At 39.2% G+C, this 23,299-nt stretch overlaps 1 protein-coding gene across 1 annotated transcript in view; it reads left to right on the forward strand.

Annotated features, from left to right (window-relative positions):
* The first annotated feature begins 1,436 nt into the window (after positions 1 to 1,436).
* The window catches only part of TXLNB (taxilin beta), a 38,205-nt gene continuing 16,342 nt past the window's right edge, over positions 1,437 to 23,299 (forward strand). Inside the window, exons 1-4 of the mRNA XM_008161893.3 lie at positions 1,437 to 1,882; positions 11,601 to 11,692; positions 17,713 to 17,883; positions 21,716 to 21,910. Coding sequence (XP_008160115.2) covers positions 1,444 to 1,882; positions 11,601 to 11,692; positions 17,713 to 17,883; positions 21,716 to 21,910 — 897 coding nt within the window. The 5' untranslated portion in view covers positions 1,437 to 1,443. The remainder of the gene's footprint in view (positions 1,883 to 11,600; positions 11,693 to 17,712; positions 17,884 to 21,715; positions 21,911 to 23,299) is intronic.

The following is a 23,299-nucleotide window of genomic DNA, read 5'->3' on the forward strand; positions in this document are numbered from 1 at the left end:
TGAACACATAATATGATAGACAGATGATGTGTTATAGAATTATATACCTGAAATCTATAATTTTATTGACCAATGTCACCCCAATAAATTCAATAAAAAAGAAAAAATAGAATAAAATGGGTGAGAGAAAAAAAAAAAAAAGGTACTTCCTTCCAAGTTAACGAGCACTTAGTGAGGGCCACAAGTGGGTGGCGATGTCTGTACGTCGAATTTTCCGTCCTTGTTGGTGTTTGAGCATTTGACATCTACTGCCCTGAGAAAGGGAGCAGGAAGCCGTGCAATGTGTAGAGCAGTGTGTTTCTGTTTGTGCTTCATGCCACCACCACAGCAAAACCTGAGCATTATGGGGATCCTGTCATGTTTTTATCCTGCTAACTAGCTGCATCACCTGAGCTATATTTTATAAATAAAATGCACCATAACTTAAAGGCTTAAGCCAAATCTATTGCAAGCCCAGATTGGTAATAGCCAGAAACCCTGGAATCCTTGACTCAGCTCATTCCTTGCCCCCTATTTCCAAAGAGCCCATATTATATCTTCATTATTTCTCAAGTTCATTCCCTCCCTGTTCATTAAACATTGGTATTTCTTAAAAATTAAGTTACCCTAACGCTTGACTGAGAATGTTGTACTCTCTTCTTTTTTTCTATAAGATAGTCAGTTTTTATACTAGAACAAAATATTATAGGAATTCAAAGAATTTTTATTATGAGTATCACCACGTTTCCATACCAGTTTGTTAATTTATACCTTTTCTCATTTTCTGTCTTATTCACAAAATGATACTAGTTTGAACCTCAAAAAAAAGTGTTTTCATTTTTGGTACTTATATGTTGCTCATCTGGGCAAAGGAAAATACCAGAAAGGCAAGAAAGTATGTTCTGTATCCAGTATAATGATTTATATTAATGTACTCATATCAAACAAATCTTCATTAATAGAGTTAAGAAACATTATTATTATTATGAGGGTTTTTAGTAAGTTCAGTGGCTCTTGTATTAAATATTTTCACTTTGATAAAGTAACACCATTTGAAATGTAATTATTTTAAATGTATATATCCAAGTACTCCTAATAATTGTAAGTCTACATAGAATTATTTAAGAGAATGATAACACATATTGACTATTCTAAGCAAAATAACAAATATGGCCATGAAAAACAATATCTTGAGTTACTCTGTTAATGCCAATAATAGGAGATGCTACTGGACTTTAAAGACCAAAACCAAAAATATGCTAATAGTATGACTCGATTTGGAAAAATAGCTTCCCACTGTTCCTACCTACCTAATCGAAATATTTATGGTTTGTGAAAGTACATTCATTCTATGTTAGAAACTGTAATTAGTAGGTGCTCATTTGGGGATGTCCTTATGATTTACATGCAACTGGATTCGCTACATTAAACCTGACTATGCTTGCCACTAGGTACCACTCCCGTATGGAGGCCAATCACTCTGTACAGCTCTCGGGAGAACCCCAGTCAGCACCTCCAGGGGGCAGTTCATCATTACCCAGTCAAAATGGTCTGGGGAAGCCAGGTGAGCAGGATTCCTCAACCCCACTCCAAGCACCATCGAGGGAGGCAGACATGAAGCCTGAAACAGGGGCTCATGACATCTCTGAAGAGCTGAATAGACAACTGGAAGACATCATTAACACGTATGGGTCTGCTGCCTGCACAGCAGGGAAAGAGACCTCTACCAAGGCCAAGGAGCAGCCTGAGAACACAGAAACAGCTGACAACGGGGACAGGGACTGTGAGGAAGCCACTGAAGAGACCGAGAGAGAACCCATGGCTTCTGGAGAGCCACCTGCAGTCAAAGAGCCTGCCAGCAATAAAGAGCAAAAATTGGAAAAGAAAATCCTAAAAGGATTAGGCAAGTAGTCACCTTCTATATTATGCTTTTTCTTTGAGTTACTTCCAAAGGGGCACTTCCTCCAACCTTTACTAAAAGACCATCTCATATTGGAATTACTACAGGGTTTCCCTGCACTTCTCTTGCTGTACTTGCTTCCAGCTGCTTTCCCTCAATAGAGCTAAAGTGAACTTTCAACATGTTACCCACCTCCCCTCTGTCCTTAATGATCTAATTCTTAGAACAAAGAGCAAAATTCTTAACATAGTCTTTCAGCCCTAATGGTCTAACCCCAGCCATTTTTTTCCAGCTTTATCTCACATCGCTCTACCCCACAACATCCCCTTCCTGAACACTCTGCCCCTATCATCACCACTTCTACAGCTGCCTAATAACTAGTCATTCTGATCTTCTCTTGCAGTTTTTTAACCCTGCCACAGGGCCTGCCTACATCCTATATTTCTACCTCGAAATGGGTCCCCATTCCCCAGTTCAGTCATTAGGACACTTACCTCATCATTTGGCTTACAACTCAAACGGCATTTTCCTAGCTGAACTATAGATGAAGTCTTACTTTTTTCTTACTATGTATATTTCCTTCCTAGCATATATCATCATTGAAGCAGGTACATTTATTCTGTGATTATTTCATTAATGGGTATCTTCCCCACTAGCTCCTTTTCAAGGGTAGAATAGGGATTGTGTATGTATTTGCACATCATCAGAGGCCTAGGGTCCCGGACAATGGATAGCACATGCTAGGTGGTCAATAAATATTTGTTGTAAGGATGAATGGATGAATAAATGGAAGTTGTTTAAATCAAAGCAAGTGGAATTTAGATTTAAACAAAATATAAGTGTTGGGATTTGTACATATAAAATGATTGTCAGATCACTTAGTAATATATCCCATTACTGAATAAAATATTTTTTATTTAACAAAGATCTTCAAAAATGTGTCAATTTCAGAATGTCAACAACTTCAGAAAATATTTTTACTCTCATTATTTCATTGGTTCAGCAAATACTTATTAATGTTTCCACTTTATGAGATACTGTGCTTAAGTGCACAAAGATAATTAAATTGTCATGGCCTTTTAGTCAAGGAGCTCTAGGTATGAAGAGGAAAAAGACACATGTAAACTAATTATATTACATAGGGTAAGTGCTAGAGCAGGTGCAGGAAAATTGTTAGGAGAGCCATGAGGGATTGGGAACATCAAAAATGGTTGTGAAAGAAGGGTGAGAGAATTAATGCTTTAGCTAGGAATGAAAGCATGTTGCTTTGCATATGAATGTTCCTCTGCTTGTCCTCCTTGGTGAATTTTACTGAAACACTCACTATAAATGCCACCTCCTATGTGATATGTTTCCTGACATGCCCAGGTATAGTTAGCATCATGTTCCTTAGTTCATTATTAAATTTTCTGCAGCAATCATTTGTTTATATAGCTGCCTCCCAAGCTGGATGTAGAATCTATCAAAGGCAGTGATCACATCTTATTCATTTCTGAAAGACAATGTGGCAGAGTGAAAGGTTGTGCGCTGTTGTAGCTAGAACTCGATTCAGACTTCAGTAACAAATTATCTGTCAACCCAAAAGTATGTCTGTGCTGGCATAGGACATCACTGTGATGCTTAAAGCCCACTACTGGCAATGCTTTCAAAAAGGGCTAAAAGACACATTCAAATAGCATACTTGACCCATCCAGCAAAAGATTAACCCAGATAATACCAAGTTCCAATGTGCAAATTCTCTAGTGTTTGAGAACTTGGGGAAGGAGAATAAAATTGCCGTGTGTCACAGAGCTATTTTTTCCTTCTCTATCCAGAACATCTCAAAAAAAGTCTCTTTGCATTAGTCATTGTTAAACGTTCCATAAGACAAGAGAAAAGTCACATGCAGGGTGAATGATTTAAAGTGTTTCTAACCAGAAAAGTTATTTTGCTTTCTCACTCTAAAACTACCTCTACATAGGAATTTGTATGTGTTGTACTGAGGGGATGATATGAAGAAAGTAAGAGTCAAGTTAAAGATGGCAAATTTTGGTTTCTATTCTGTTCATGAATTATTTCAAAATCTGTATTAACCTCATAATTACCAAATAATTTTTAAAATTAAGAGAAAAAAAATTCCACAACTTTAATTTTGCCACCATGCACAAGTTACCAAATTTCAATTGAATGTGTTTGATCAGAACCAATATTTGTGAATCAGAGTGCCCAGGTGGGTCCACTCTAATTACATTCGTCCAAGCTGCTGACCCTTGCATGCCATTCCTCTGAACACCATCAGAATATTCTTCCAATCATTGTACTATTTCAACTACAACAACATTTTAGGCTAATCTAAATATGCAGTAACCACTATTTTAAATATTATTTCAGTTGCCTGCAAGTGATTTTAATAGGCTTCTTGGCCTTTTATCAATTAAATGGCACTGCATATCATCTAGATCAATGGTTTTTCAACTTAACTATGCATTAGAATCAAATACAGAATTTGTCAAAAATGCCGCTCCTTAGCACAGAGATTCAGAATTGGTAGGTCCAAGGCACCCTGAGTAATTTTGACACAAATGGATTGTGGAAGCAATGGTTCTGATGCTTCTGAAAGTGCTTCCTCCACCTTCTGGGGAAATATAAAGGGCCAGCTGTGGTCCTCTTTGAAAATCTATCTAGCTCTTTGGAGAATTTTATTAAATCACTAGAGGCCCGGTGCATGGGATTCGTGCACTAGTGGGGGGCATGGCCTGTGGGGATCAGCATGCTGTTGGAGCACCACTCATCCCTGTCAGCTGAGCGGCTGTGGACCACCCTCTAAGCGGCTGCTTCCTGATCCGGCATCTTCCATGGAGCTGGAGCACTCACCTCTCCACGGGACCCAGTTGGGGCTGGGCCCAGGGACAATAGCACTGAGAGGTGGCAGAGTAGGCCTCAGTCCCACGGTGGCCATGAACCTGCCTCCCAGCCTCTGGGGTCAGCTCTGCAAGCCCGGCGGCAGCACTGCGTGACCTGTAGGCATCCGGAGGAGGTGGCAGGGAGCGAGGAGCAGGAGCCTGGGACAAGGAGGCGACGATCACAGCCCGGGTTCCTGCCCATCGGCCCGGGGTTCGCAGTGGGAGCAGCCACTCATCCCGAGCGGCACTCCCACTGGTCAGCCAAGCGGCGCTCCCACTGTGGTAGCACACTGACCACCATGGGGCAGCTCCTGTGTTGAGCATCTGCCCCCTGGTGGTTAGTGCGCATCATAGCAACTGGCTGACTGGTCGTTCTGGTTGTTCTGCTGTTCGGCCACTGGGATTTTATTATATAGGACTAGAGGACCGGTGCATGAAAATTCATGCACTGGAGGAGGGTCCCTCAACCCAGCCTGCCCCCTTCTCACAGTCCAGGAGCCCTCAGGGGCAGGAGATGACCTGGCAATCAGGGGAAGGCGATGCCCCATCACACCTCTGCTGCTGCTACTACCGGCAGCACAAGCCTCAGCCAGCCCTGGTTACCTGAGCCTTGGGCAGCCCTGGGCGGCTGGGCAGCCACCATTCGAGGCTTGCCTGCGCCTTGGGCTGGCCCTAGGCGGCTGGGGGGCTGAGGGGACTGGGGGACTCCGGAGGCAGGTGCACGGAGCTGCCGGGCCCGCCTGGGGGTGGGCCTGGCCTTGCCGTGCACCTGCTGCCCCAGCGGGGCTGAGGGGGGGCGCTGCCATCTTTGAGGGTGTGGCAGTCAATTAGCATATTCCCTCCTTATTGGCTGTGGACGCTGCCATCTTTGAGGGCAGGGCAGTCAATTAGCATATTCCCTCCTTATTGGCTGTGGACGCTGCCATCTTTGAGGGTGGGCAGTCAATTAGCATATTCCCTCCTTATTGGCTGTGGACACCGTCATCTTTGAAGGCAGGGCAGTCAATTAGCATATTCCCTCCTTATTGGCTGTGGGTGCTGCCATCTTTGAGGACAGGGCAGTCAATTAGCATATTCCCTCCTTATTGGCTGTGGGCGCTGCCATCTTTGAGGGTGGGGTAGTCAATTTAGCATATTCCCTCATTGACTGTGGGAGCCGCCATCTTTGTGATGGCGTGAGGGCCAATTAGCATATTCCCTCTTTATTAGAAAGGATTCTACCCATACCTGAAGATATATGCTTAGACTTCATTTATGTACTTGATCAAAGATGAGTTTTTAATTATTACATGTTTATCAAGCAATATTTGCTTTATTGGTATTTTTAAGGTTCTGAAATGTTCTGACTCTCTAACTCAAAACCTTCCAACTTTGGGATATTGATAATTTCAGACCAAGTTAAAATTTCCCTAACTGCCAGAATTCTCTGACCTTTAATATAGCATACAACAATGAAAATCTCCAACAGTGATGGGCATAGTTTTCAACATTTCCTAAACGTATTGGACCACAATACCCTTCTTTCATGGAACATTTGTACATGTCTCTACAACCCAAGCACTCAGGACTTATTTGTCCTATAGAGGCTGCATATCCGCCCACAGTCAACACCCTATACACTGGAGCAGTTGGGGGAACATTTTAAAACCTCCTTAGGTTTTAAAGGCACTTTTTCCTTGGCATCTGAACTGAAAAAAACACACACAGATTCCACATTAGAGAGCACCATGACATACCTTGTTAGCATCTAAAGTATCCCCCTTGCTTCCCTCACACCATCCTCCAGGCTCACAAGTGTCTTATTAATCATCTCTCTGTTAACATTATGTGGGCTGCACAAGCACCAGATAGTAACAAGCACAAAACAATGATAAAATATACCTTCTGGTATTTAGGTTGATAACTGATTGTATAGGAAATCAGTTTGAAGCTGAGAAAAACAGAGCTGATCTGCAGGTCCATTCTGAGTTCAGATTCCATCTAGTCAACTCACTGATTTTATAGACAGGGAAACTGAAGCTTAGATAGTTTTAAAGACTGGAAGGGAAGGGATGGGAAGGGAGGGGAAGGGAAGGGAGGGAGGTTATTCAACTAATTGATGTGATTGTGAGATTACTCATAATGAAAGCAAGGGGAAGCTCTGAAGTTATTAATATTGCAGAACCAAATATACATAAAAATAAAAAATCTGTATATTGGTTGAGGAGCATTCACTTAGCTCACTTAATGTGTTTCATCTTTTAGTTACAGGTGAGTTTGAATTCTACTTTCTGAATGGCACCTTGATGAAAATATTCCTTTTCTAAAGTGTCTTCAGCCATTTACTTACTTTGCCTTAGAATGGCCACTTTCCCTGATGATCTGTTTCATCCATTTTAGCTTGATTTCTAGTTTCACTGTGAGAGGGAAACAAACTGCTGCTTTGAAACAAATGCTCAATTTTCTGGAAGAGATGGTAGGAGACCAGATGAATTCATGGGGAAGAAGAATCAGCAGAGACTGAAAGGTTCACAGTAGATTCACAGGGAAGCTAAAACTTAGGCCAGATCCTGAAAGGAGAGGAGGGTCTAGAAAAGTAGGTAGAAGAAGAGAAAAAAAATCTCTCTCAAGCAAAATAATCAGTACTCTCTTCTAAACTTGAACCGAGTTGAGAAAGGATATATTCATTTCTTACTGTTCTTTCTAATATGTTTCTTTTTTAGTATAAGGTTTGCTTTATTTTATTTTTCCTAGAATAATTTCCTCATTACTAGACTTAGAGATTTTTTTTTTTTAAGAAGTTTTTCTTTATAGTTATAGCCAAGGAATTGCTAGTAGTTTAAACACATTAACAGAACTAATAAGAAGTCCAAAACCACTCTCCGAATGAGTGAGAAGCCAAAATTCCAATTACATATAATAAGGTCACTAAAATACAAGAGAAATAAAATGTCAGCTGAATGGAAAACAATGTGACTAGAAAACACAGGGAAGATAGTATTTTCAAAACTGATGTAATTAGTAAAAACAAGCAAAGCAAACAAAAACCATGACTATATGAGGTAACAGTGAGGGGGTAAGAGAATCTTTATAAATTTTAAAAGTGGACCAGAACATTTGAGGTAAACAAATATGTCAACCAAATAATGTTATTTTGTTGTTGTTGTTGTTATCTGTACCAAGCTAAAAATAGTTAAAGCTATTTCAGTCATGCAATCATCAAATTTTAAAGGCTGAACTCAGAATCCATTTAGTCAACCCACTAATTTTATAGGCAGGAAAAATGGGGCACAGAAAGTTTAAGAGTCTGTAAAAAAGTCACTAGTTGGTGAACTATGCAGTCAGTTCTAGAACCCACGTGCCCCAACCTGAGTCCAGTGTGAATTTAACTATACTATCCTTCCTGTCTACATACATCGATACATACATATTTCCCTTAAAAGATATCTATAGGTGTTCAGGAATTATTTGTATTACACTCATTATCTTTAAATTATGTTAGATGGAAAACAAAGTTAACATTGAAATATTCTGGGTCTAACATTTGAAAAGAAAATTCACAGTTTTTTTTCTTGCTTTTAGCTTCTTCCACCACTTTTGGAAATCAGAGAGAAGATAGGTGCACATGTGTATTCAAGACCAAATTTTAGCACCAAAGTTCTTAAAGATAATTTTACAAGAGAAAAAGCAGTTTTGAACACTCATTATACCTATACAATTTGTCACCAAAATTTGCATAAATAGTTATCATGCTGCTAAAAGTTTAAGAAAAATCCCAGTCCACATTTCTATAGCTAACTTCATTGTCTTAATTTAAGGCTTTTAGTTTCTTTGATGTAGAAATAATTACTTTATATTCCAATACGCCTGCAGTCTACAATAGCATCAATGGCCAGAGCCATGTGACATGGCTGTTCTTGCAGCACAGGTGGTTCTTTCGTGTAGACTTCAACCAAACTGAGCATTCTGTAGGGTAATGGCCACGTGCCACCATATGCCTTGCCCAGCTTTAATAAGGACTTTAGATCAGTCCCTTGCTTTCTTTATGACTAATTTCACAACCACGTTGCTTTTGAATGACACATTGAGGAGAAGACAGATCATCCCCTCCCAATAAATGACGCTGAATAAAGTAATTTTTCCTCTTGTGACCAACACTGCCACCAAATGAACCCATTTCTATGGAACTATAATTACAGCCTTTCTTAAAAGATGAGCAAATCTCTTTGTGTATTCCCCTCCTCTATGATAATCCCATACACCACTCCAGTCCAGCAAAATCAACGAAAGCTTAAAAATAAGTTCTCTGGTGTTGCTAATTTATGAATTCTACACATGCCTGATTCTGATTTCTTGGATTTTTGTTGTTGTTGTTGAAGGGAGAAATCACTTTTGAAGAGTTGATGATGTTTCTGAATGTCATTCTTCTATGCAAAATAACAGCATATGGGAAGAGACCTCAGTGAGTGTGATGATCAAAAAAAGAAAGCAACCCTTTTCTCACAGTTAAAGAAAACAAAAAGGAGAAAGATACTTAATGTGGGGGAAAAAGAGAGCCATTGGACTCACTCAAGTGTTTCTATCTCCCCCCCCAAACGAGACATGTAATGGTTTTACGTGTCCATACTCACACTGCAAGTTATCCTAGCATACACTAAATGCCACCTTACTAGGTGACAGTAAGACCTATCTTTCCTCTAGCCAGTCACACAGTATTCATTTGACACTAGTGTGCACTGGCTGGCTTTGTTTTGTTCCATTGTTACCTACATTTGATGAGCACTTGTCACGGAGCAAGCACTGTGCTGGATCCTGGGCCCAATGTGATCAAAAGTGCAGTGTCTTGCCTTTCACAGATGACACTAACTCAGGACGGCAGTCTTAATGTGGGCACCTTCCCCAAACTGAAGACAAGAGTGAAAGGACGGCCTGACCTGTACCATGCAAACTCATCCCTGCTGCTAGAGAAATAACTTAAAGCCCATGGGGGGAGAGGAGGGGAACAGCAGTGATTGTCAGTTTAAAGACAGCATGTTATTCCAGGCCATGATTGGAGAGCTGATGGGGCACCTCTCACACCCACCTTCTCCCCTGTCTTAGGCTATGTCTCTAATATGAACTGGCTCACTGGACAAAGATAGACAAAACCAGCTGTTAGGAATGAGGTCATTTTTTTTTTTTCAAAAATAGTTTCCTTTTATTTCTCTTGGCTTCCCTGGCATCAAAATTCCACAAGGGAGTGAAGTGATTTAGAGCAAGTAGACAAACTTTGGATTTAGGCCTTGGCTCTGCCAGTACTAATCATGTAACTTTGGACTCCCTGGGCCTTAGATTCTTATCTAAGAATCAGTTGTCTGTGTGCTCTTTGAAGTTCTTTCTAGACCTAAAGTTCTTTGAAGCCATTCGAGTTAACAGATTTAGCAAATAAAAACAAAGGATGGCTAGGAATATTTTAATTTTAGATAAATAATTTTTTTAGAACAACTATATTCCATGTCCTGTATTTAACCTGGCAACCCTAATTTCATGATTTCTCTTCTTATCCGGGATGAAAGCAAAAATTCCAGCAAACAGGAAATGCTGGGTCATGAGGGAAAGGTTGTCCAAATCTATAATAATAAAAACGTAATATGCTAATTAGATTGGATGTCCTTCCAGACATCCTTCCTTCCGGACAAAGCCGCAGCGGGCGGGGGCCACAGCAGAGGCCCTTGCATGAATTTCGTACATCGGGCCTCTAGTTGTTAATATTCTTAAACATATTTATATTGAGAAACATGGGCTCCACTGTGGAGCTTGACCTATTCTGATTAGACAGAGTGGTTGTCACTCTGTTCCACCCTAATTGGACTTTTGAAAATGTACACTCAGTGGTACACGTAGGCCTCGGGGTCCCTCTCCTCCTAATGGCTACTTAAAGACAAGATTTCTGGGCACCACAGGAAGGCAAACTGGACAGTTTGAGCTGAAGACAAAAGGAAGAACAATGGAGCGGAGGTGGAAAGAATCTGAGGATTACCATTCAATAATCATGAACAGATGAGTTTTTAGTGTAGCATAAACCCATACTGGGAACAGAAAATGAAACTGCCAACAGAGATTAAGTCCTGGGAGGGAGAAGGGAAGGCCCAGGAAGGCTTAACCTGTAACCAAAGAGACACACAAAGGCCTGGAAAAGACCTTGCATGTCATGGGTCTATTTTCTTTACCTATTGATTTTACTCTCTGCTTGATAGGAAATATGATCAGAGGTATTCCCACCCAAAAGTCAAGGATGGGCTCATGCACAGAAACAAGAGAATTTGATTCCCCCAAACGAGAGGAAAAAGGTACTAAAAGAATAGCAACACCCCCCCCCCAAAAAAAAAAAAAAAAAAAAAGACAGACAAAACTGTCAAGTTTTTGTTTTGGGCTGGAATTATAGCAACTCAATGATGGCTGATTCATAGTAGTCAGAAATTTTGATGGACTGTTTTGTTTCTTTCTTTTTTTAAGTTAATTAATGTGGGAAAATTGGTGATCTATTCTTTCATAAAGTCAGTTTATTTTATTCTTTTGAATATTTTTAAGATATTTAAAATTCTATTGAACATTTAGAATATGGGGGGTGGGGAGTAACAAGAATGGATTCTTGGGAACTACTGTTATATTGAGAATCTACCATGAGCCTGATGCTGTAGCACATACTTTCATCAACTTCTCAACTAATCCTCACTTACTCCGTAAGGTAGGTGTCATCCAAGATGCCTACCTTTCTTATAGGAGAAGAAAATGATAGTAACTAGCAAATGGACAATCTGACTAGTCCATATCATCTGACTTCAAGCTCAACATGTTCACTGTTCTTGTTTTCTCTTAAGGCAAAGAAGCCAACCTGCTAATGCAAAATCTAAACAAGTTGCAAACACCTGAAGAAAAGCTTGATTTTTTATTCAAGAAGTATGCTGAATTGGTAAGATCTTTGATTAACTCTTTTTGTCTGAAAGATTCAGGCTCAGTTAGAGCTGAGAAAAGGGGGCTGTTCATTTTTTAGGTCCATCATTACGACCATGACTGGTTAGCTCAGATAAGCCAAAGCTAGAATTTATAAAAGCAAAAATTTCTATAGAAAAAATAAACAAAAAATCCGAGGAATAGCAGCCGAGTGGGGAAAGAAGGTAGTGCTGGAGTCTACTCCACCTTTGAGTACGTGTGCAATTTGGGGGATGGAACAGAAAATTACAGATAACTGAAAATTCTGGATATTTTAAAGTTCTTTTTGGCTTTGCAATAAAACAAAAGGCAAACTTTCATTCCATTCTGTGCTCAGGTTTTTGAAGGGGATTCCCTCAGGAAGAGGGTTCAGTTAATCCCACACCCTCAGTTTGTGACACATTCTCATTTAGTCTTGATGACTTTTTAGTTTCAGTTAACTAATTAGTTATTCACTCATTTATTCTCTTTGATCTACATTCTCCAGCCCTCCCCACCCCACCCCCCCCCCCCACCCCCCGCCCCGCATGGCACAGTATTTGATGTGAACCATATTGCGCCCAGTTCTAGGTCCTCCCCATTCAGTCTCCCTCACAAAAAGTCAAGGCTACTGGAGGAAGGGCAGCCCCTCCCAGACCTCAGAGAAGCCAGGATGTGTGTTGTTTCCTCACCAGTACTCCTGCAATGGGCAGGGCGGAAAAGGGGGAGCATTCAGTGAAGCCAGCCTGTCTGGTTTCAATGAACCCTCCCCAAACTTGCTGAAGGAGTGACATGAGCAGCCTGTGTACTACCCTGGGGTGTGCAAAGCCCACAGCTGAGAGGTGGCACCCTCTTAAGTGAAGCAAGGCCATGAGCTTCTCTCTCACTTTTGCTTGTTTTCTTTAAAAAATATTTAACTTGCTTATTTCTGTTAGAGAAGTGGTGACAGAATGAAACTTATGTCCACTCACACAGCAGAACAATTCCTCCAGGCAGCGGGTTGCCTTGCTCCCAAGGGCAGATTCACCGGGCAGCCACAGCAGCTATGAGTCAGGGCCTCTCACTTGCACGGGCGCCTCTGAGCCCCGGACATACTCCTCTTTTCTTCATTATGTATTTTTGGTTTTAAAAAGAGGAACTCCAGAACTGAATGAGCTTCAGGCCCACAAACCCCTTAGGTACCGGATGGAGTAGAATTTGAGTGACCTGTTTTCTTTCCTTTTCACTCTGACTTTAGTCCTGTCATCCCAGTTATGAGTCAGGGGTTTGCAGTAGACTCACAGAACTTCTGAAATCCTGAGAGACTACCTTATTGCCTAACTCTGCCAATAATGCTTCTTAATTATTGTTCATTATATAACCCATATCATTATAAGAAAAATGCTGAATACATAATTCAAGTAAAAATATCTCTAATCCCATATTAAAAAAAAACAACTTTGATTTATACATCTTCCTTTCCAGTTCTGCTATATATGCAGAGATACCTTTTATTATAACTACCATCATGAGGTAATATACAGTTGACCCTAGAACAACATGAGGGTTAGGGCACCGACCCCCTGCATAATAAAATATCTGAGTATAACCTTAGATTCCCCAAAATCTTAACTGCTAATCGCCTACTGTTGACCAGAGCCTTACTGATAACAGTCTATTAGCACACATTTTTGTATGTTATATGTATTATATACTGTATTCTTAAAAAGAGTAAGAAAAGAAAACATTACTTAGAAATCATAAGGACAAGAAAAATACAATTCCCTAGCCTGGTAGCTCAGTTGGTTAGAGCATCATGCTGATACATCAAGGTTTTGGATTCAATCGCCAGTCCGGGCACATACAAGAAGTAATCAGTGAATGCATAAATAAGCGAAATAACAAATCTATGTTTCTCTCTTCTCTCTCTCAAATCAGTAAAATACACATTTACAATACTATATGTATTTATTGAAAAATTCCATGCATTAGTGGATCCATGTAATTCAAACCCATGTTTTTCAAGAGTCAACTGTAATTTGGAATCTGGTATTTTGGCTCATATGGCATATATTTTCTCATATAGTTTATAGTCTTCATAATTATATTTTGTAAAAGCACTGTCATTTTCCATAAAGGAGACATACCTATTGGTTCTTTAATTTTGGGACATTTAAAATTCCTTCCAGTGTTTGCTGCAGTGAACATTATCACACATTCGATTTGTTCCTGCTCTCTCTCTTTTATATTAGGAAAAAGTTTCAGAATTGGGATCACTAAATCAAACAGTATGAATGCCTTTTGTTTTTGTGTGTTTATGGCCATATTGCTTTCCAAAAGAATGGTAGAAATTTATAAAGTAACTATCAGTGTATCAATTTTATTGCAACTTATTTAACATTGGCTGTTAACCATCTATGAACAATTTCAATACCATAAAATAAGTTAGGTGTCAAAAATATTTTTCCAAAAAATATGGCTCCCATTCTCATCTGTCCATCCTGCTCTTTTCAATATTTTCCACATCATTTTTCCTTTGCCGCTTCAATGTAGCTATTCATACCAATGCCATGTTTAGTTTCCAACACCATGCTCCATACTTGACTGGACTGTGTGGCATTCCAGACTCACACAGGAAGCCATTCATGGTACTCCAGCCCCACAGCAGTACATTGAAGAAGAATCACTTCTCCACTCTGCCCAATATTTTCTTCATAAGCCAGGGCTGCTCACCTTGGTCTCAGGGAACTCCCAGCATCTGCTCACCATCTAGCCAAGCAGTCATCCCCACGGAGGTTACTCTTCCAGAGAGCCTCCTCAATGCAAGCCTTGCTTACTATACCTTGACATTTGTGTCATGTCTAATAAACGTTAAAACCCCAAAGAGCATTCTAGAAATCACAGGAGAAAATGGACCCCCAAAAAACCATTAACTTTACTTTTTAGAAAGAAAAAATTATCAGAAATTTTAATCTTTTACTTGGAGACTAAAACCTATTTTCCTGCTCACTGGTTTGAATATTAATACAGAAAGTGTCTGAAATGTAAGTGTTAGCATAGAATAAATCATCAAATTCAAAGCTGTGAATTGGAGTGCCACTCCAGCTCATTCATCCTTATAGATTTGGAGTTTTGTAATAGTATCTACTATGGTATTCATTTATAAATAAGGATAAGTTCATTAATAAATAAGAACACCTCATGACTAAATTAAGAAATGAGCTAGGAGAAATATTCTTTGCAAATTTCCTCAATATTAATGTAGTTACAACAACTTCGCTAATACTATTGTGATTTAGTTCTTGGCACCAATTTTACTTTTTTAATTTAATAACACAAAAGAGAGAACAAGAGAACTTTCAGATAAAAATCCTATATGCCTGTTACAAGTGTATAGAACTGTGTCTAGTGCATTGTTAAACCACAAAGCCAGCAACGGACTGAAGTTGACTCAGTTGCAATATGTTTGTTTTCATTAATCAAGTCACTTCATATGCAATTATGTAAATCTGAACTAATTATACAAAATAAGCCACACACTAAAATAAAAAAAATTATCGGAGAGTTAAGGGTTTTTATTTAAAGCAAAGCAAGACTGACCTAGCTAAATTTCAGATGTGTATGATCTTGTATAAACTACAACATTAAATGGCTGATGAGCAAGCACAGATTATCGCTTCCAACTTATGAAACACATGTACGGTATCCTCTTCCTGACACTCAGATCAATCACATAGGGCAGGTTCCCCCGGAGGGGGCAGTTTCGCCCACCATGGGACGATAGGAAATATCTGTCTGGAGATATTTTGGATGTCACAATCGGGGGTTGGGGGTGTGCTACCAGCATCTGGTGGGTAGGGGTCAGGAATGCTGCTAAACAGTGCACAGGACAGCCCCCAAATCAAAACAAATTATCTGGCCCAAAAGATCAATAGTGCTAAGGCTGAGAAATGCTGATATATGGTTTAATATTCAAAGGGTAAAATCTAAAGCATAAAGGCAACAACAATATATAAATTTCAAGAAAGGACAATACATCATTTCCAGTCTAAACATAAGTATGAGACGTTTCACCCCTATCTAATAAACATATGCAAAGTGCAAGGACCTCATACATCCTATGAACAGGAGGTGAGCGTGAAAAATATATAATAAAATATAATTGATTTTTCCAATTGAAATTCAAGAAGGATATCAATATTTATAGTAATGTGGGCCTAGTTTTTTCTGATGTTAATTCTCACTAATAAGTAAATATTTCCCCTAAGTATGAAGATAAAATAGCATGTATGACTATCACCACCTAAATGTGGCAAGGGTGTATCATGATCATTTCCGTGTGGTAATAGTAAAACAATCTGTGAACTGAAAAAAGTGTGACAGTCCTGTTCATCTAGTTCAGAAAGAACAAATGCTTCTTCAAGATAGGGTAACTGAGATACATATCAGGACTCATGTCGTGTGTGTATCAGGACTCATGCCTTGGGCTCCGTGAGGCACCAGGAACACCTAGGTCCTAAAGCATAGAGGGGCTTCCCAGGGCTTTCCCTCTTCCTTGGGCAACAAGGTCATTATTATGACAAGTACGTACCTGGCTTAACCAGCGTGATTCAGGTGATCAGACTGAGTCCAGCAGAGGGCATGGCTCTGGACAAAGGACTGCACTTGCTTGTGGTCACACTGAATGTCAATCTGAGATCCACTCTCCTCGAGTGTGCTAATCTCTGAGGGCTGCTGAAGGTTGATCCTCAAACTGCCCCAACCCAATTAGAATTCCATAAAAATGTTGCCAAATTTGCCCTGGCCAGTTGGCTTAGTCAGTTGGAGCATCATCCCATACACCAAAAGGTTGTGGGTTTGATTCTGGTCAGGGCACATACCTAAGTTTCGAGTTCCATCCCTAGTTGGGCACATAGATGAGGTAACCAATCAATGATTCTCACTTCGGTGTTCTTTATTCTCTCTCTTTTTCTCCCTTCCTCTCTCTCTAAACTCAATAAAAAATATATCCTTGGGTGAGGATTAAAAAAATGTTTCCAAATTTATCAAATAAAAATACAGAATACTCAGTTAACTTTTCATTTCAGGTAAACAAACAACAAATTTATTTAGTAAAAGTATGTCCTGTGCAATACTTTGGATATATCTTTACTAAAATAATTATCCCTTATTTATTTGAAATTCAATTTTAAGTGGTCCCATGTTTTATCTGGCAACCCACCCAGATCGTGAGGATCCTGAGATGGAAAGTCCAGGGTGCACTGGCTGCATTTTCCACGCCGTCCCTGATGCTTAGTTAAGGCTGCTGGAGCGGGGGAGGGAGGCCCCACCGTGCTCAGCAGAAACAACTGTCATGACTTACTCAGCATAAGCACGAGGGGTGTGTGGATGGGCAGAGAGCAGGGCACGTTACAGATTCTAGTCATCATGCTAAGTTGTGCGGTGGCTATTTGTGAAATTTTGGTGGCAAATCGCCAATGCTTAGATAGTCAAGGGGTGCCTTCTCCCCCTTTATCACATCCCACAAACTTCATCTTCTTTCTACCAGGAGGTTGCTTTTTTTCTTTCCTACTCTTTAAAATAGTTTCTATAAGCTTATTTTGAGAAAGTATTGCGAACTAAAGGTAAACCAAGCAGACACACCATTGACCATAGCCCCAATGCTGGGCATTAATTAGTATGACTTCTGGCAGTTTACAGATTCTGAAACATGCCTTTCTAATATTGACTGGCATCATTAGAGAGACTCAAGAGAGCTAACACTAGACCATGAAAAAGAAGATAAAAGTAAGAAGAGGTAAATAATAATAGTGATGATAAGGAAAAACTTGTGAATGTTAAGCTGTGAAAAAAGTATCCACAAGTACTACAGACGTAACATTGGTGATGATCATTTGATTCCAGAGGGATGGTGATAATAACAAAGGAAATATTTCCAAACAACCACAGAGTGATCTTTAGGCATCTCCTCTTTTGCTCCTTTTTTATCAATTCAAAAGAGATTCTTGCCATTTCCTTTTGCATTCCCACGCCCCTGTCTAGCTGGATGAACATCGCACTGAGCAAAAGACATTAAAGCTCCTACAAAAGAAACAGGCACAAATCCAAAAGGAAAAGGACCAGTTACAAAGTGAACACAGCAGAGCTATCCTCGCTCGGAGCAAACTGGAGAGTCTGTGTCGGGAGCTGCAGAGACACAACAAGACACTGAAGGTATGTGTGACCAAGGCCCTGCGTAACACCTTCTTGCCTGCTACATAGACACAGGCCTCTGCTACTCCTGGAAAGAGCTTGAGTTTCAGAATCAGAGAGACTTGGGTTCAGATACTAGCCCTGCCACTTGCTCACTTGTGACCTTCAATGAATTATTTTACCTCCCCACACCTGTTTTCTCATCCATAAAAAGGGGGTTATAGGAACTTCACTGTGTGGTTGGGGGGAAATTAAATGAGGGCACATATGTACGGTGTCCGGATAGTGCCTGACACAGAACAGGCCCTTAGTAAAATGTATGCCATTCCCCTTGTCTTTTTCTTATGTTGAGCTTGTTTAGTTTTGTTTCTTAGGTAGGCCTTCATTCTACTCTTTAAAATAAAAACTTGTAAAAATGCAACATTTTTATACGATAATGAAATCTACATGACATGAATTAAATTGACACAAAGCTAATTGACACGGTAAAGCAAAATTGAGAGCCAAAATGTCAATAGTCATCTGAAAACAGAAGTTACTTGAGAAAACACTGAAGCTCTTCAGACTTAATTATTCAATCTCAAAATAATAGACTGACCACTTCATTCAGCCTGCATGGGTTTCATTAATTACAGCGTAAGCCTCTAGCAGTGTGCTTAATTTGATTACACACAGACACTAGCTCCATTCAATGAAGCAAGATGCAGGGCTCTCCAAGATAATACTGCATGTGTCCACAATCCCCTTTCCAGCGGAAGATCCTAAAACTTCTGACAAACAAGTATTAATTAGACGCCAATATTCCTGGGAGAGAGTTATTATTAGATGTGTTTAAAAGGAAATACTTAAAGGAACAGAGAGATTAAAATCACTGATGAGTTTGTACAATGAAGTTAGAAAAAAAGATAGAAGAGGATAATGTCTCCTCGTATTCGAAAAATGCTTTTTGATATCTGGGAAATGGGAAGCCAGTGTGATGAATTCTAACGCCCAAAATCATGCGTTGTAGGAGATGAGCTTCTGGCATCTCTTCAATCACTGCTCTCAGGACAATAAGATTAGATGGGGGCCTGGGGAGGGGAGCATCCTCCGCAACTCAAGATATGTGCTCCAGGAATAGCGCTCTGTGTTTACACCAATCTCCTGACTTTCACTAGTGCTCTATAGAAAGGAGAGAAATTAACCAGATACAGTGGGAAGATTTATCAACAAAGGGATTTAAAAGTGGAACAATGTGCCAAGGTCTGTTTGGGTGACATTCAAAGATGGAATGATGGAAGTGGCAATGGCAGGGGACCCTGTGGGAATACTCACACAGCCTCAATAATGGCTTCCAGATACAGACAATGAAATTTAGTATCATTATTACGATAGAAACTTGGGAAGATATAGAAAGCGAATGCATAGCTCTTTCCATCACCATAACATTTAGCGCTTACTAGTATTTATTAAAATTGATTCTTCAGTGAGTCAAAACCCCCACAAAAACCTCACAATTCAACTTAATTTAGAAAAAGACCAGTGAAAGTCTGAAATATGGACTCATTTCAACAAAGTACTACATATATTCAAAGCAATAAATCTGAGCCTCAAATTATACTGAAAAAGAACTGCCCTATAAGGAATAGCTAAGTATCTTAGGCAACATTATTTTAGTAAAGGAATAAGTATGATATGTTATAACAGAATTTCACAAAATGTTAATGTGGAAAGGACTATAGGAATCATCTAGTTCAAGCTACTCGTATGTCTATATATAAATTAACAATTCATTGATTCATTAAATAAACACTTACTGAACACCTACGGATCACGTGCCAGGCACAGCACCAGTTCTAAGGTGGATAATGATGCTTGCAGAGTTTATTTTCTTAATATTCAGACTGTGACCCTCAATCTTCTTTGCCTTAATTTTCACTTTGATTAATGTGCTTGATAAAGAAAATTTTATCTCAGACACCATTCAAATGATTGCATTTTCTTTATCAATTGATTAAAAATTTATAAGATAATTTTAGATTTTTTTTTCTCTTATTAAAAAAGAATTCAATGTAAAAAACAAGATACCACTTTGTGGGCCAGAAATGAGTGCTATGATGATTTGATGTGTGTTTAATGCCCTCATAACACCCATACCTTCTTTCGGTATCCAGTTGCCAATGAAAAACTTGTACTTACAGAGTAGCATGGGGTGCTTCTTCCATTGACTTTTTCATTCATGAATGGAATTGTTATAAATGCAAATGTCATTCAGATCATGGTCTGTAAGGCTATGACTAGGAACTTGTTGGTTTCTAAGCTAATTAGGAGCAATGAGAAAACAACCACTACCATACATATATTCCATTTTTCTTAACAAATGGCCATAATCATTTTTAGTGAAATATGTAGAGTAACTGTTGGTTAGCGTACAAAATTCAGGGAAATAAGATCTCTGATAGTTAATTTTTCCAGGTTAGGAAGTGCAGCTATCTTCTACAATATCCCTAAGATATTGTCACTCAACAAATGTTTATACCATGAATAAATTATGATTCTGATATCAGGAGTCATGTTAAAGTTAGAAACTATGTTAAAATTGTAAAGGAAAGAGGACACCTGATGATAAATTAAAATATTCCCAGATCATATACTTTCAGCATCAATTTTTATTTTGATCACATTATTCTACTATCATAATAAAGATTTGCACAATTACTTCTGTTTAAATTATCGTTTCATTTTTTTAAAAAATCTTGTTACATAATTTGATCATCATAGGCAACTAAATACAGTGTAATTTCACTTGCCAACAATGAAGCAAGCTTTCATAATAACAATTAATCCGAACTGAAAGGAATCCTACAAAGTCTATATCACTTGTCAGCAGTGTCTCTATCTTTGGTATGATGGAGCAAGATTAAACCCTTTTATTCTAAAAGAATGAGAGGAATAATCACAAAGCAAACAATTTTCAATATAGATATGGGGGAAATATGGGTACATTGTTAGTAGTTAGCAATGAAAGGAGAGTTTTGGTTTTTAAGAGAAAAAGAACAGAAATGACATAAAAGTTAATTTCCAATTTGTAAATGTTAACAAAGCTGAAGAGGGGAAATTAGATGTTTCATTTTAGAGTTAAAGTATATTTGAAACTTAATATTCTTTTCAGATTCAAAATTTACAATGAACAATGGAATGTTGCAATTACCCTACATGACACGTGGGATGATTGTTCTTCAGAAATAAAATAGCCAACGTATTTTTTAAAGATTTCCTTTTACATTTTTGATTGCTGTAATTGATCTCTAGCTATCTTAAGCTTCCTTTTCAAGCTTTTTGATGAAACCTTTTTCTTACCAAGGAAAAGTATACATTGCGATCACTTTATATTTACAAAACTTGGGTCATGCAAGTATGTGGTTCACATCCCATAATTTTTATAGAGGAAAATAAGATCTATTGTTCTTTCTGTACCAACCAAAGGCACATATATATGACCTGTCTCATCTATCAATAAAACCAAGTGGTCTTTTTTTCCCAGGCCACAACCAAGAGATCAAAACCAGGTGACTGTATGTTTGTTAGAAATCGCTGCAGTTCATTCACTCCGCAGACACCCGTCATCTTTAAAACAAGCCTATTCATCACCAGCTATCAAAGTCAAGGCTCTCATTGCACCTGCTCTCAGTGACTGTGTATTCACAACGGAAACCTTTGCTCATACATTTATTTTGGGGCTGAGCAACATGGCTCTAGAGAACCGAGAAGAAACATCCTGCTTCCCCTGCACATGAATCTCCTTTCATTGACCTTGAATCCTATAAACCCGGGGTGCATGTAAACTAGTATAATGGAGGATTTTCATCCACAGGAGGAAACCCTTCAGCGGGCACGGGAGGAGGAAGAGAAGAGAAAGGAGATCACGAATCATTTCCAGAGTACCCTGACAGACATCCAGGCCCAGATTGAGCAGCAGAGTGAGCGGAACATGAAGCTGTGTCAGGAGAACACGGAGCTCGCAGAGAAACTGAAAAGCATCATTGACCAGTATGAGCTCAGAGAGGAGGTAAGAACCACATCAAACAACTTGGAAGCACTGGATACAGATCCCGATCTGGGATGTGAAGGTAGGGAACGTGGTTAATAAGAAAGTTATGACCAGCCTTCTCAATTGATTAATATTTAGGATTGGATTTCTTCTACTAGCCAAATAAAAACAGATGGTATTGTGAAATACCTGGCTGAAAGTCATATGGAATTTCTTCAAAACTGGAATCACTGTGAAGCAAAGGCAATAAATAGAAAGTGATAGGCTGTGAGTACAGTTATCCTTAGCCTTTTTAAAATTCTCTCTACAGAGCCAAAAAATATAGCATACACTCCCTCTTAAGAATCACCATGTCATTAAGGATCTGTATTCTAAATACCCCACACGCCAATACAAGTATTAATAATGTAATAATTATAACCATCATGGTATTATTGATTCAGAGTTTAGTTTTGGTCATGTGCTAAGAACTATACATACAATGTCACTTAATTGTCTCAACAATCTTATGCCCTAGATAATAATATATTATCCACATTTTATAGACAGGAAACAGAGGCTATGAGATTAAATCACCCACAGCCACAAAAAGAGGTTTGCTTTAATCGTTTACCTTAAGGGGACTATGAGGATCTTTAATTATTCCAAAATTATATTTTAATATGTAATATGTTTTTAAGACTCCTGAAGTCCCATCAGGATTTTGTTGATCATATTTCTTTTCTCATCCCACCCAAATTTTAAACATAACTTAGTCAAAGTGGTTCTGTTGGCAACATGCTAAGGAAACAACTGAGCCAAAGGCACGTGGTAGCACCACTGAGGTAAATCAAGCAACTCCTCATAATAAGCCAAAATGCCATGAGACCATTTCATCTTGTCAGGAAGATCAACACTGCTCCAGAGTGGAGGACCAGGTGAAAGCAAAAAGGAAGGCGCTAAAAAGAAAATAGCCGTACTCGTCAGAAAGATCTCAAATGGGAATGGCCTGGTAGACTGGTTGTAAATTCCTGCGACTGGTTCTAAGTAAGGCCAGAGGATATAATTCCACATGTCTTCTTGCCAGTGGGGCCTCCTAATGAGCAAGAAACTCTCCACACTGGGGTCAAGTTGGAAGCCTCTCTTGACCAAGCTAGCAGAGAGGTCAAAAGGGGTGGAGGCACACAGTTGCACATTTGCATATCCACTCAAGGCCCTTGGCCTTGTCTTCCCACCAGAGCAACAGACTTGAAGTCAGGGGGCTCCTGCCTTAGTCCCTGATCCAGGGCCACGTGCTGGTACCCCAGAACTTCCTTACAATCCTTGAAGCAAGAACATGGAGGATGTGGATGGTCAATATGCAAATTGACCATCACCATGATAAACTATATTAATGTTGTGCTTAAAATTAGTTTTATATTCATAGAA

This window comes from Eptesicus fuscus, chromosome 10, assembly GCF_027574615.1.
Source record: "Eptesicus fuscus isolate TK198812 chromosome 10, DD_ASM_mEF_20220401, whole genome shotgun sequence".
Lineage (NCBI taxonomy): Eukaryota > Metazoa > Chordata > Mammalia > Chiroptera > Vespertilionidae > Eptesicus > Eptesicus fuscus.